General features: G+C 45.0%; 1 protein-coding gene across 1 annotated transcript in view; it reads left to right on the top strand.

Moving 5' to 3' along the window:
* Positions 1–13,507, top strand: part of plb1 (phospholipase B1) — a 141,697-nt gene that overhangs the window by 73,283 nt on the left and 54,907 nt on the right. Inside the window, exons 27-32 of the mRNA XM_052025451.1 lie at positions 1,627–1,687; positions 3,466–3,524; positions 6,136–6,209; positions 7,422–7,465; positions 8,345–8,453; positions 9,222–9,273. Of these exons, the coding sequence (XP_051881411.1) occupies positions 1,627–1,687; positions 3,466–3,524; positions 6,136–6,209; positions 7,422–7,465; positions 8,345–8,453; positions 9,222–9,273 (399 nt within the window). The remainder of the gene's footprint in view (positions 1–1,626; positions 1,688–3,465; positions 3,525–6,135; positions 6,210–7,421; positions 7,466–8,344; positions 8,454–9,221; positions 9,274–13,507) is intronic.

Raw genomic sequence — 13,507 nt, 5'->3', positions numbered from 1 at the left:
AGGTCCTCACATCTATGTGTCGGGGCACAGAAGTCCTAAATAAGGAGGAGACAACTTCTCAAGCTGCTGCCCCGCCCTGATCCTTCAGGTACCTCCTGCCCTCTCTCTGTCGTTCCCATATTGGCCTCATCAGTCACCTTAGAACATACAAAACCAGAGTGGAAACAATTCATCTACAATCCTGAGGGACTGCATAAAAAGAGATTGGGTGAGGTTTTGCATGGATTATTATGTTGTCCACAGGATGTTTTGTCAGTAAAGGAACCTGATAAAATGATTCAGGATATATCTGACCCTCTGTGACCTAATCCCACAAGGGAGACCAGAATTTCTTCAAATCTACCATATCATCAGCAGGAGTGCAATGGAAACCCAGATTCCCAATTCATGCACATATTTCTACAAATATTTGCATCACTCACAAAATACATTCACAGGAATTTTGCTTAGCTTATTAATATAATTCCAATTCCAATTAAAAGATGTCTGTTCTGAAGAGACTCTGTGGAGATGCAGCAGAACATGGTCATATTTCATGTGTTTTATAGTCATACAGTATAGAAATAGGCCCTTTGGCCCCACTGGTCCTTGCCGACCAAGATGCCCATCCAAGCTAGTCCCATTTTCCTGCATTTGGCCCATAGCCTTCTAAACCTTTCCTACCCATGAACCCGTCCAAATGTCTTTTATTGTACCTTCCTCAACCACTTCCTCTGACAGCTTGTTCCATGTACTGACCACTCTTTGTGAAAATAAAGTTGCCCCTCAGGTTCCTATTAAATTTTCTCCCCTCTCACCTTAAATCTATGCCCTCCAGTTCTTGATTCCCCAAACCTGGGAAAAAGACTTGTGTGCATTCACCCTACCTATGTCCCTCATTTTATTCATCTCTATAGTATCTCCCTTCATTCTCCTGAATAAAGTCCCAACCTGTTCAACCTCTCTCCATAACTCAGTCCCTTGAGTCCCGGCAACATCCTTGCGCTGTACTCTTTCCAGCTGAATGGCATCTTCCCTACAGCAGGGTAGCCAAAACTGAACACAATACTCCAAATGCAGCCTCACCAAGACATTGTACAACTGCAACATAACATCCCAATGTCTACACTCAATGCCCTGACTGATGAAGGCCAGCCTGCCAAGAACCTTCTTCACCACCCTGTATACCTGCAACAGCACTTTCCGGAAAATGTTATTTTATTTTTAGCTTATAATAATTGCTCTTTGTGAAATCTAGAATTGTATTCCCTCTATCTGTGAATGTTGTTTAATGGCCTGGGGTTATATAATATAAATTTCCTAGGCTACCTTTTCCTGAACGTGCTGCACTTATTGGTTGCAAGTAACGGTCTGCTGGCTTTGATCAATGTTCCAAATCTCGGTGAAAACTCCAACTACGATGGTGCAGGTTTTACCCTTTCCTCTGGCTGCTGTTGATGTTCTGATTTCCTCTTATCTTTAACGTGTTGTTGAGATTATCCAGAAATTTTGGCATCAAGTACCATTAGCAAAATCTATTTGGAACCCAATTCCAGTGTAATACGTGGAATTTTGAGGAGCTAAGGGAAAATATTCTCTTCATAGCCATGTGAGAATGGATTGAATTTTAAATGTGATCTTTAACAGATTTATGGCAGTGAGCTGCTTTGCAAAGACAGGACTCCATCAGATGTCATTCCAAACTCAGGTAACTATAGAGTATTTATCACATTACTTTTTCAAAAGATTTCTCTCATTTCATTATTTGACCCTTAACGTGCAGACCATTCCTTGTTTGGGTGATCAGGCTTCGCTGTGGCTGATCTGCAGAAAACTAAACCACCGTTTCCAAATGTGGTGAACTTTACCATTCCCTCTAACAAACAGGGAATCATCTCTTAACTTCTTATTGCATTTAGCCAGTTGTCAATGACCCTGAGGCCAATGTGCTGGGAATCCCCAACAACTTGGTGGGCTGCACTTTATTCAGTGAGTCTCGCTCTGTACAGGAATTGCTTTTAATGCCACCCCTCATTGTACTGTATTGAGTTTTGTAGACTGGACCCACTGACTTCTTTAGTAATTGCAGGGACTATATTGGTGCTGAGGTGCAGAGAAGAGGAAATGTATCTTTTTTTTGTTAATTTATGGGCCGGCATTTATTGCCAATCCCTTACTGACCTTGTAATGTTGAACCATCTTTCTGAACTTAATAGTCCTTATAATGAAGGCCTGTTGTGTAGGGAGTTGCAAGGTTTAGACCCAAAGGAACAGCGATATATTTCCAGGTCAGCATGGTGTGCAGCTTAGCGAGGAAGCTGCTGTTCTTTTTCTACTTGCAGAGGTCACAAGCAATTAGAAACAGGCTTGTCTACATCCTATGAGAAAACGCGAGTAAAGTTCACATGAGGCTATATGTGAGCTCAGTTTCAATCTTTATCCAGAAGGCAATACCTCGAACAGTGCAGCACTCCCTAAGTGCCACAATGAAGTGCTAGTTAGAATCTGCTCAAGCCTCTGGATTAAACCCACACCTTCTTGGGTCAGCCATGGCTGGCGCTTTAGAACATTGGAATAGTGTATAAGTGGTACATGTGTGGACAAGGTTTCCAGTTGCTGGAGCTCGATTGCATTAACTGGTTGATCTTCAGTTTGATTGCCGGTGTCTGCAGAAAGGTTCAGCTTGGTCTGGGCAGCACAGTGGCGCAGCGAGTAGGGCCGCTGCCTCACAGCGCCCATGTCCTGGATTCAATCCTGACCTCAAAAGTGTAAGTAGGCTACTCTGAGGGTGTCAGCAAGACTAAGTACTGGGAGTTTATCTATGAGGACTTAGGTGCTGACTGTGTGGAGTTTGTACATTGTCCCTGTGACTGTGTGGGTTTCCTCTGAATGCTCCACTTGTCTCCAATATACCAAAGGCATTCAGGTTGTTAGGTTAATTGACCACTGTAAATTGCCCCTAGTGTGTGGTAGAAATGGGAGAGTTGATGGGAATCTGGGGAAAATAGGTTACAGGGAAAATTAGTGGAGGATTACTCTGTGAGCTGGCATGGATTTGATGGAGCAAATGGCCTCCTTCCATGCCAAAAGGAAATCCCATCCAACATTTTTATCTGGCTCTGGTCCGTGATTTACCAGGTTCTTTAAAATGAATTTGACACAAGGCAATACTGGTGTCTCTGTAGATGCTGGAAGCTGGAGCAAAAAGCAAACTGCTTGAGGAACTCAGCGGGTCAGGCAGCATCTGTGGAGGGAAAGAAATGGTCGACGTCTCGAGTTGGGACCTTGCATCAGGACTGTGGTGCTGCAGGGCCCCGAGCTGCAACGTCAACTATTTCACTGCCTCCACAGATGCTGCCTGACCCACTGAGTTCCTCCAGTGCTTTCTTCCATGTTCTAGATTTTCTAAGATCCTGCAACCATGTACATTCTCCTTCAGTAGAACGCTGGACTCGTAACTATTCATTGTCTGACTTTCTGTTTCAGTTCATTCTTTGAGACCAGCAGATGTGAAAGTTATCGCCGCAGTGGGAGACTCTCTGACGGTTAGTGTGGGGTGTGAGTCACTAACATCAACGTCTGTTATTTTTAAGAGCAAATTAAAATCTCTGTACATTAATATTTAATAATCTTAATGAACCATAAAATAATAACAGAAATATAAAGTATCATCTGCATTAACAGTGTTATATCCAATTTGGTTATTAATTCTCAACCATCTGTTATTTATACATTTATTACCATGGTGAACCAGCACTTTTTAAACGCTATTAACATTGGAAATGTGTGTCAGTTATTAGCAAAATGGATAGTCAGGATTATCTCAACATTCAAGCACAGGCTGATAATTACCAAGTTACTTATGTTCCACAACAGTCCCCAGCAATAACCAGCTCCAACAAGAGCGAGTCTAAACACCTACCTTTGAGATTCAATGGCAGCAAATTCATTCCGGTAAATCATGGACCAGAACCAGATAAAAATGTCAGATGGGATTTCCTTTTGGCATGGAAGGGGGCCATTTGCTCCATCAAATCCATGCCGGCTCACAGGGTAATCCTCCACTAATTTTCCCTGGTAACCTATTTTCCCCAGATTCCCGTCAACTCCCTTGTTTCTACCACACACACAAGGGGCAATGAAGGTCTCCCACCTTCAATATCCCTGGAGTCATTACTGGTCATAAACTGAACCGGAAGAGCCACATAAATACTGTGGCTACGGAAGAAGATGTCCTATGTTGACTTACTCCTTTCCTGACACCCCAAAGCTGCTTCACCATCCACAAGACATAAATCAGGAGGGTGAAGGAGTGCTCTCCATTTGCCTGGATGGGTGTAGTGCCAACAACTGTCAGGAGGCTCAACACCATTCAGGACAAAGTAGCCTGCTTGATTGGTACCCCATCCACCAAACTCCAAGCATTCCTTCCCTCCACTGCCAGCTCACCATGCCTGCAGTGTAGACATTCCAAATAACCAGCTCCAACAAGAGCGAGTCTAAACACTTACCTTTGATGTTTAATGGTGGTGTCATAACCAAGTCCCCCACCTTCAATATTCTGGGAGTCATTACTGGTCATAAACTGAACCAGGAGGGCCACATTAATACAGCGCCTCTTGAACCTGTGAGCTCCACCACCAAGAAGGGCAAGGGTGGCAAGCACATTGGAACACTGCCACGTGAAGGTTCCCCTTCAAGTTGCACACCATCCTGACTTGGAAATGTATCGTCATTCTTTCGTCACTGGGCCCTAATCCTGGAATTCTCTCCCCAACAAGACCTGTGTGAGCACCTTCACCAGAAGGGAAGTGGCATTTTAAAAAGGCAGCTCATTACTTCATTGAAATGCCCAAGCCTGGAAGGCTTCAGGCCATGTCAATTGTTACTCACTGGTCAGCATGAATGTAGCAGATGGAAGGGCCTGTTTCTGTGCTGTATGATACTATGACCTTCTCAGGGGCATTTAGAGATAAGCTATGTTGTTCTTTCTGGTGATGCCCACATCCTGCAAAATAACTTTTAAAAACTTTCTCCCTCTAATGTATACACCGCTCTGCCCCAATTTATCCTATAATTTACACCCCCTACTTTACCCTTAGGTGCCTGACTCATGTAGCGTAACGCTATTACAGCGCCAGCGACCCGAGTTCAATTCTGGCTGCTGTCTGTAAGGAGTTTGTACGTTCTCCCCGTGACTGCGCGGGTTTCCTCCGAGTGCTCCGGTTCCCTTCCACATTCCAAAGACATACGGGTTAGGAAGTTGTGGGCATGCTATGTTGGCGCCGGAAGCATGGTGGCACTTGCTGTCTGCCCCCAAAACACTCTATGCAAAAGATACATTTCACTGTGTGTTTCAATGTACATGTGATTAATAAAGAAATCATAGTTTACAGCTCCACCCTTGATTTACCCCAGTGTATGCAGGCCAGCCGTTCAAATCAAAGACTTGTACAGCACAGAAATGGACCCTTTGGCCCATGCCAACCATGTCTATTGCTAAGCCCATTTGCCTGCATTAGGCCCATATCCCTTTACTCCTGTTCGTTCCAGTTACCTGTCCAAATGCCTTTCTGGAACTGCTTGGTTGGCAGTCACAGTGTACTCCTTTGAAGAATTTCTCTTCAAAGTTTCAGCTATCATCCCTAACACCAAACCCTATGACATGCACAGGACCTGGAGCACACAATCAAACTGAATCCCTTAGGTTAATAGGACCAGGAGTAGACCCCAAGCTTGTTCCCCTATTGAATTAGATTTGTGTCTTATCTCCAGCTGCCCATCTTGGTTTCATTTACTCTCAATAATGTTGCCTATAAACAGCTGATAGTGGTCCAGATATGAGTACAGAACTTTTCCTGACCTGTTTACATTGGTGATGTAGCTGGGAATGGAAGGGTAGGCTACTTGGGTGTGTCTAAAGTATCAAGTGATAAATCACTTTTAATATGGAGACATTGGTCCAATGGCCAAGGCCAAGCAAATTAATACTGTACAAAATTTGCTTCTTTGTTCTGAAGAGAAGGTGTCAATGGTTGTATTCACCCATTCACTGCTCCAGGCTGTCTCGTCACCAACTTCTTCCTTGAAAGCCATTGTAAAAGAATTTATGTAGTATTTGGAAGAGAAATCAATTCTGCTCCTTATGTTTTGCAGGCAGGCAACGGCATAGGCTCGAAACCCAATGACATTCTGGATGTGTTAACGCAGTACAGGGGGCTGTCCTTCAGGTACAAAGCGCTGCATCCCACAGCATCCGACTGCATTGGTGCTGCCTCCTGCAGCGATTGTGTGTTGCTAGTGTGCAGCTAGTTAAAAACTCAGGAACACACTAGTGTGGGTTCGAGGCATTCCCAAACCTTTCATGGGTCCAACTTGTAGATACAAACTCTAAAATTTGGAAGTAAATCCCAATATTAGATTCACTGGTCTGGAGTTGCATCTGCTTTGTAGACTTTCCTCCAGTCAATAATCCAATCAAATAACGAGAGGTTGGATTGATGGGATGAGCCAGTGAAGGGTTTCCCTCACTGGACTATTACAGAATATCTTCGGCCGATGAGTTGACAGGCTTTGCTCTTGGTTAAAGTGAGGGACACAACCAAATGACTGATTCCTACAAGGAAGCATTGAGTAGGATGGGGATATGTTTAGAAAATATAAAATTAGAGCCGTAAACACGGAAACAGGCCCTTCGGCCCAATTGGTCCATGCCAACCAAGATTCCCATCCAAGCTAGTCCCATTTGCCCAAATTTGGCCTACATCCCTCTAAACCGTTCCCATTCATGCACCTGTCCAAATGTCTTTTAAATGTTATTATTGTACCTGCCTCAACCACTCCCTCTGGCAGCTCGTTCCATAAACACACCACCTTCTGTGTGGAAAAACTTGCTCCTCGGGTTCCCTCCCCTCTCACCTTAAAGCTATGCCCTCTGGTTCTTGATTCCCCAGCTCTGGGAAAAAGACTGAGTGCATTCACCCTACCTGTGCCCCTCATGATTTTATTATAGAGGTTTATAAAGGTCACTCCTCTGTCTCCTACTCTACAAGGAATAAAGTCCTAGTCTGCCCAGCTTCTCCCTATACCTCAGTCCTTCGAGCGCTGGCAACATTGTCATAGAGTCATAGAGCTTTACAGCATGGAAACAGGGCCTTTGGCCCAACTCATCCATGCCGACTGTGTTGTCCAGTGAGCTAGTCCCATCTGACCGTGTTTGGCCCATAGCCCTCTAAACCTCTCCTATCCATGTACTTAGCTATATGGCTTTTAAATGTTGCTAATGTGCCCGCCGCAATCACTATTTCTGGCAGGTCATTCCAAATACGCACCACCCTTTGCGTGAAGAAGCTGCCCCTGATGTCTGGATGGGATGCAATTATTTCTGCAAGTATTTTATGCAAGTATTTTTTTCCAGCATCTGATTTATTTTTCCTTTACAGTATTGGAGGGGACGGATCATTGCGAATCACCACAACTCTACCAAGTAAGCACATCAGTATGATGCTACTTCCTTCGGTGTTCTTGTTTCTAAATGTTCCCATCAGTTTTAAGAGTCAAAGTTTACTTCTAACCAGTGAAAAGCAACTAGTGATAATCTAGCAGTTCTGCCTATAAGGGCAGGTCAACACTTTGAATTTTCACATTGCATGATGGAGTCAAACTGCTAGGAATTATTGAAAATGGAAAAAACTGCAGATTCCGCAAATCTAAAATAAAAACAGTAATAGCAGCTCCCAATAAGGATTTTGACCAGGGCTTCCTATCCGCCGGGAGAGTCCAACAGCAACAACTTGCCCTTATATAGCAGCCCTTTTGTTCAGGAAGAGCCTCAAGGTACTCTACAGGAGCACTGCCAAGCACTAATTCATCAAAGTTTAATACTAAGCCACAGAAAGGGAGATCAGGATGGATTCCATCAAGAAGATAAGTGTCAAGAAACATCTCAGAAGGGGAGTGGGAGAGCAGGGGAGGTTTACTCTGGGGTTAGAAGTGAAGTGAAGGAAAGTCAGTACAAAATCATTCTTGAAGTGCATCAAGACTATAACAGCGAAAGTGCCTTTGGCTCAAAATCCAATTCAGTTGAGGATTAGATGTCTGGCAGGGTGGTGGAAGTGATGTTCTTAGAATTAATTAAGCAACTGATGGACAGTACGTAGAGGGAAGGGGAGCTATGAATCTATTCTTGAGCAAGGATGGATTGTATGCCTTTCTCATCCATACTGCTCTGCTGATCGCAGTCATTGGAAATTCTGTCCAATAAAAAATATTACTGATTGTTAACTTTGCCTTGAACTTGAAGAGGTATTAAGCAGCGGCCAGAATTGTTTCTCCGTATGATATCTTCCTGAATTCTATCCCTCAGATATCCTCCGTGAATTTAACCCTTCTTTGACTGGATTTTCAACTGGGAAAGGGAATCTTGAGAAGCCGAACGTATTCCTGAATCAGGCTTTCCCTGGAGCTTTGGCTGGGTACGTTCTCTTCCCATGACCATTACATCAGAAGGATGAGGTTTTAGACTGGAGTTATGCTGGCTCCTCGCCATAATGTGTGTGGAGGGAGGTTCCTTAGGAGCCTTTCTGCCCATTCCTCACTCAATACTCACTTCTTCCAATTCCTGGCTTAAGCAATGTTAGGTGTAATATATTCCTGGCTAAGAGTGATGGGGTACTATCTGGAGAATCAACTGGCAGGGAATAGATTATGTGCCATGTAGTGACACACAGGGAGATGCTGGGAGGGTGCAGAGGGCTAGAGTCGGTGGGTGCATTGAAATCCACCACAAACAGTGGTTGTTGGTGGATGGAAAATTTAACAACCTAAAAGCTATAAACCCAATGCAGTCTATTCTTGAGCAAGGATGGATTGTATGCCTTTCTCATCCATACTGCTCTGCTGATCGCAATCATTGGAAAGTCTGTCCAATAAAAAATATTACTGATTGTTAACTTTGCCTTGAATTTGAGGAGGTATTAATCAGTGGCCAGAATTGTTTCTCCGTATGATATCTTCCTGAATTCTATCCCTATTCTATCGGAATATTCTATTCTATCCTTAATTCATGGAGGATAGAATTCACGGAGGACAGAAGACATGCAGTCTTCTAATCTTTAAAACAAGACCTTCTTGGAGAAGGTCAGAAGCCATCAGCCTTAAAGCCTGCCACCCTGCCACTCTCATCTCCACGTTCAGAGGAATATTATTATTTATCAAGGTGCATTTTCTCCCCCAACATCTAGAGATCTTCCAGGTCAAGTGCGAAAATTGCTGGACATCATGAAAAATAACACGGTAAGATTCACTTAATGAGAAATCTTTTCTTTTTTGAATCTGGGATCTACTTGGTGTATGGGGCCTTCCATTTACTCATTTCTGCTACAGTTGAGTGGTTAACACTCTAGTCTTTGAGCAAGAATCCCACTCCATTGGCTTGAGTACAAAAACCTGATCCTATGCTTCAGTGCAGAACAGAGGCGGGGCTGTCTTTCAGATGAGGTGTGGAGGCAGAGGCCTATATCATCTCCAAGATGTGAAATATTCCATGTTGAAAAGATTGGAGGGCTATTTAAAAAAAAGGAAAGTGCTGGAAATCCTCAGCAGGGCAGGGAGGAGCTGTGAAGAGAGAGGCAGAGTTAACTTTTCAAATCAACAGCCTTCTTTTACATTGGAATTAGGAGCAGGAATAGGCCATTCGACCCCCTCAAGCCTCCTCTGCTACAGAATAAGATCATGCCCAACCTCAATGCAACTTCAACTGCACACTCCCACCTGTCCCCATTTAAAGTGGATTAGAGAGATATCCCTGAAATCCTGAATGATATTTATCCCTTAATCAAGGTTGATTAATTGGTAATTGGTTTATTGTTGTCACATGTACCAAGATACCATAAAAAGCTTTTGTTTGCATCTATCCATGCATGGGCCATGAAGAGGTAGATTGAGAGATCAAAAGTTTGTCTTTACCCATACAAGAGGTCCTTTCAAGAGTCTAGCTGATCATTCCTGTGGGAGCTTGCTGTTCACATTTTGGGAACCACATTTCCTACATTACCTGAGTAACCTTGCTTTAAAAGGCCCACTTCATTGGCTGAATTGCGCTTTAGAATGTCTTTGAGATTGTGAGAGGCTCTATATAAAAGCAAGTCCTTCTATAGCAGATAAATCCAAATGGGACCAAAAAGTACCCGTGATAATTAGCACAAGTGATATGGCACAGATGAGCTCAGTATCATGAAATAACTCTGGATTATTGTGGTATTGTGTTCCACTTGGAGTATTGTGTACAGTTCTGGTCGCCTCATTTATAGGAAGGACGTGGACGCTTTAGAGAGGGTGCAGAGGAGACTTACCAGGATGCTGCCTGGATTGGAGAGCATGTCTTATGAGGATAGGTTGAGTGAGCTGGGGCTTTTCTCTTTGGAGAGAAGGAGGATGAGAGGTTACTTGATCGAGGTGTACAAGATGATAAGAGGCATAGATCAAGTGGACAGTCAGGGACTTTTTCCCAGGGCGACAATGGCTAACACGAGGGGGCACAATTTTAAGGTGATTGGAGGAAGGTATAAGGGGGATGTCAGGGGTAAGTTTTTTTTACACAGAGAGTGGTGGGTGCGTGGAACGCACTGCCGGCAGAGGTTGTGGGGACAGATACATTAGGGACATTTAAGAAACTCTTAGATAGACACATGAATGATAGAGAAATGGGGAGCTATGTGGGAGGGAAGGGTTAGATAGATCTTAGAGCAGGATAAAATGTCGGCACAACATTGTGGGCTGAAGGGCCTGTACTGTGCTGTTGTGTTCTATGTTCTATGATTACCTGTAACATGTTGCAACATCCCACAGAAGCTGAATGATAAATCATTGAGTATTCAAGGCCAAATTTTTTTTTGACTGTAAGGGAGTGAAAGGTTATGGGGAACAGGCAGGAAAGTAGAGCTGAGTCCAAGATCAGATTTCAGGTAACCTGCTCCCCGCTCGGTCCCTTTTCTCTCTCCTCCTGATCTACCCAGTTCTTCCTCCTCTCACCCCTGCCCCCCAGCATCATGTCTCTATCCTCTCCTCTCCACCCACTCCATCTGTCCACCACCCACACACTCCTCCCACTGGATCCCCTCACTCCACTGTTCCCATCTGCCCTCCCCACCTCTCTTATTTGGTTCTAGGCTGCACCTTCCTCTCCTGTCAGATTGCATCATCTGCAGCCCCCTGCTGCCTCCACCGATCACCTCCCGGCCTTCCCTCCTCTATCTGCCTATCCCCACTCCTCACCTGGTCCACCTATCGCTTGCTGGTCCTTGCTCCACCCCTCCTCCTCACCTCTCTATACTGGCCATCTCCCCTCCATCTTTCAGTCCAGATGAAGGGTCTTGACACGAAACGTCGACTGTCCACTTCCCTCCACTGAAGCTGCCTGACCCGCTGTGTTCCTCCAGCAGCTGATTTTCAACTCCTGATTCCAGCATCTGCAGTCCCTTGTGTCTCCGAGATCAGATTACCTTGATCTTATGGGAAGGTGGTCAGTCTCAAAGGTCTGTGTGGGCCACCCTGGCCCTGTTTCATGTGTAATTGGGTGAATTTGTCTGACCCACTGGACATCAGTAACTGAACCACAACCTCATCCGAGATTAGAGTCATAGAGCAATACAGCACAGAAACAGGCCCTTCGGCCCAACTCATCTATGCTGACCACGGTGCCCACCAAGATGGTCCCATTTGCCCACATTTGGCCCATATCCCTCCAAACCCCTCCTATCCATGTAAGATAAGATTTCTTTATTAGTCACATGTACATCGAAACACACAGTGAAATGTATCTTTGCGTAGATCGTTCTGGGGGCAGCCCGCAAGTGTCGCCACGCTTCCGGCACCAACATAGCACGCCCACAACTTCCTAACCCGTACGTCTTTGGAATGTGGGAGGAAACCGGAGCTCCCAGTGGAAACCCACGCAGACACACGGGGAGAACATACAAACTCCTTACAGACAGCGGCCAGAATTGAACCCGGGTCGCTGGCGCTGTAATAGCGTTAAGCTAACTGCTACACTACCGTGCCTGCCCTTATCCCAATTTACTGTATTTACTGTACTTATCCCAATGTCTTTTAAATGTTGTCATTGTACCTGCCTCAACCACTTCCTCTGGCAGCTCGTTCCATGCACGCACCACCCTCTGCTTGAAGAAGTTGCCCCTCAGGTCCCTTTTAAGTCTTTCACCCCTCACCTTAAACTCATGCCCTCTAGTTTTTAGTTCCCCTTCCCTTGGAAAATGACTATGTGCATTCACCCTATCTCTGCCCCTCATAATTTTGTACATCTCTATAAGGTCACCCCTCCATCTCCAAGGAATAAAGTCCCACCCCGCCCAACTTCTCCTTATAACTCAGGCCCTCGAGTCCTGGCAGCATCCTGGTAAATCTTCTCCCCTCTGGTTTAACGATGTCCTTCCTATAACAGGGCGACCAAAACTGTACACAGTACTCCAAGTGTGGTCTCACTAACGTCTTGTACAACTGCAACATAATGTCCCAACTCCCAAAGTGAATGTCCTGACTGTTGAAGGCCAGCGTGCCAAAAGCCTTCACCACCCTGTCTACCTGTGACGCCAGTTTTAGCGAACTACGTACTTGTACTAGAGAAACAAAGGACTGCAGATGCTGGAATCTAATTGAAAAACACTATGACGCTGGAGGAACTCAGCAGGCCAGGCAGCATCCGTGGAGAAAAGCAGGCGGTCAACATTTCAGGTCAGGACCCTTCTTCAGGGCTGAAGATGGGAAAAGGGGAAGCCCAATGTATAGGAGGGAAAAGGGTCCTGACCTGAAACGTTGACCACCAGTCCTGAGGAAGGATCCTGACCCGAAACATTGACCGCCTGCTTTTCTCCACGGATGCTGCCTGGCCTGCTGAGTTCCTCCAGCATCATTGTGTTTTTCATTTATGTGCTTGTACTCCTAGGTCCCTCTGTTCCACAGCATTCCCCAAGGTCTGCCCATTCACTGTATAAGTCCTACCCTGGTTTGACTTCCCAGTATACGACATTTTGCACTTATCTGAATTGAAAGCCTTTTGCCATTCCTCGGCCCACTTACCCAGCTGATCAAGATCCCCCTGTAATCTCTTCACTGTCCACAATACCACCTATTTCATTATCCACTGCAAACTTACTAATCATGCCTTGTACATGTAAATCCAAATCGTTTATATGAACAACAAAGGTCCCAGCACCAACCCCTGTGGCACAGCACTGGTCACAGGCCTCAAGTCCAAGAAACAACCTTCGACCATTACATACTACATGTCCACTGAATCTTTGAGGGATCCTTTTGGAGCATTCTAGACTAGAAATTCCCTGTCTATTCAACTCCCAGGAGGTGAAGGGTGCACTTCGGCACTCGCTCACATTTCATCAAGTTTTCACTGATAACGCTGGCCCGCCACAGCTGTTTCACTCATGGGGTGTGGGCTTCATTGGGAAGGCCAGCATTTATTGCCTGTCCCCCATTGCCCTTGAACTAAATGACA

This window comes from Pristis pectinata, chromosome 10, assembly GCF_009764475.1.
Source record: "Pristis pectinata isolate sPriPec2 chromosome 10, sPriPec2.1.pri, whole genome shotgun sequence".
Classification (NCBI taxonomy): Eukaryota; Metazoa; Chordata; class Chondrichthyes; order Rhinopristiformes; family Pristidae; genus Pristis; species Pristis pectinata.
The sequence above is the reverse complement of the archived record's forward strand: the minus strand, read 5'-3'. Positions and strand labels throughout refer to the sequence as shown.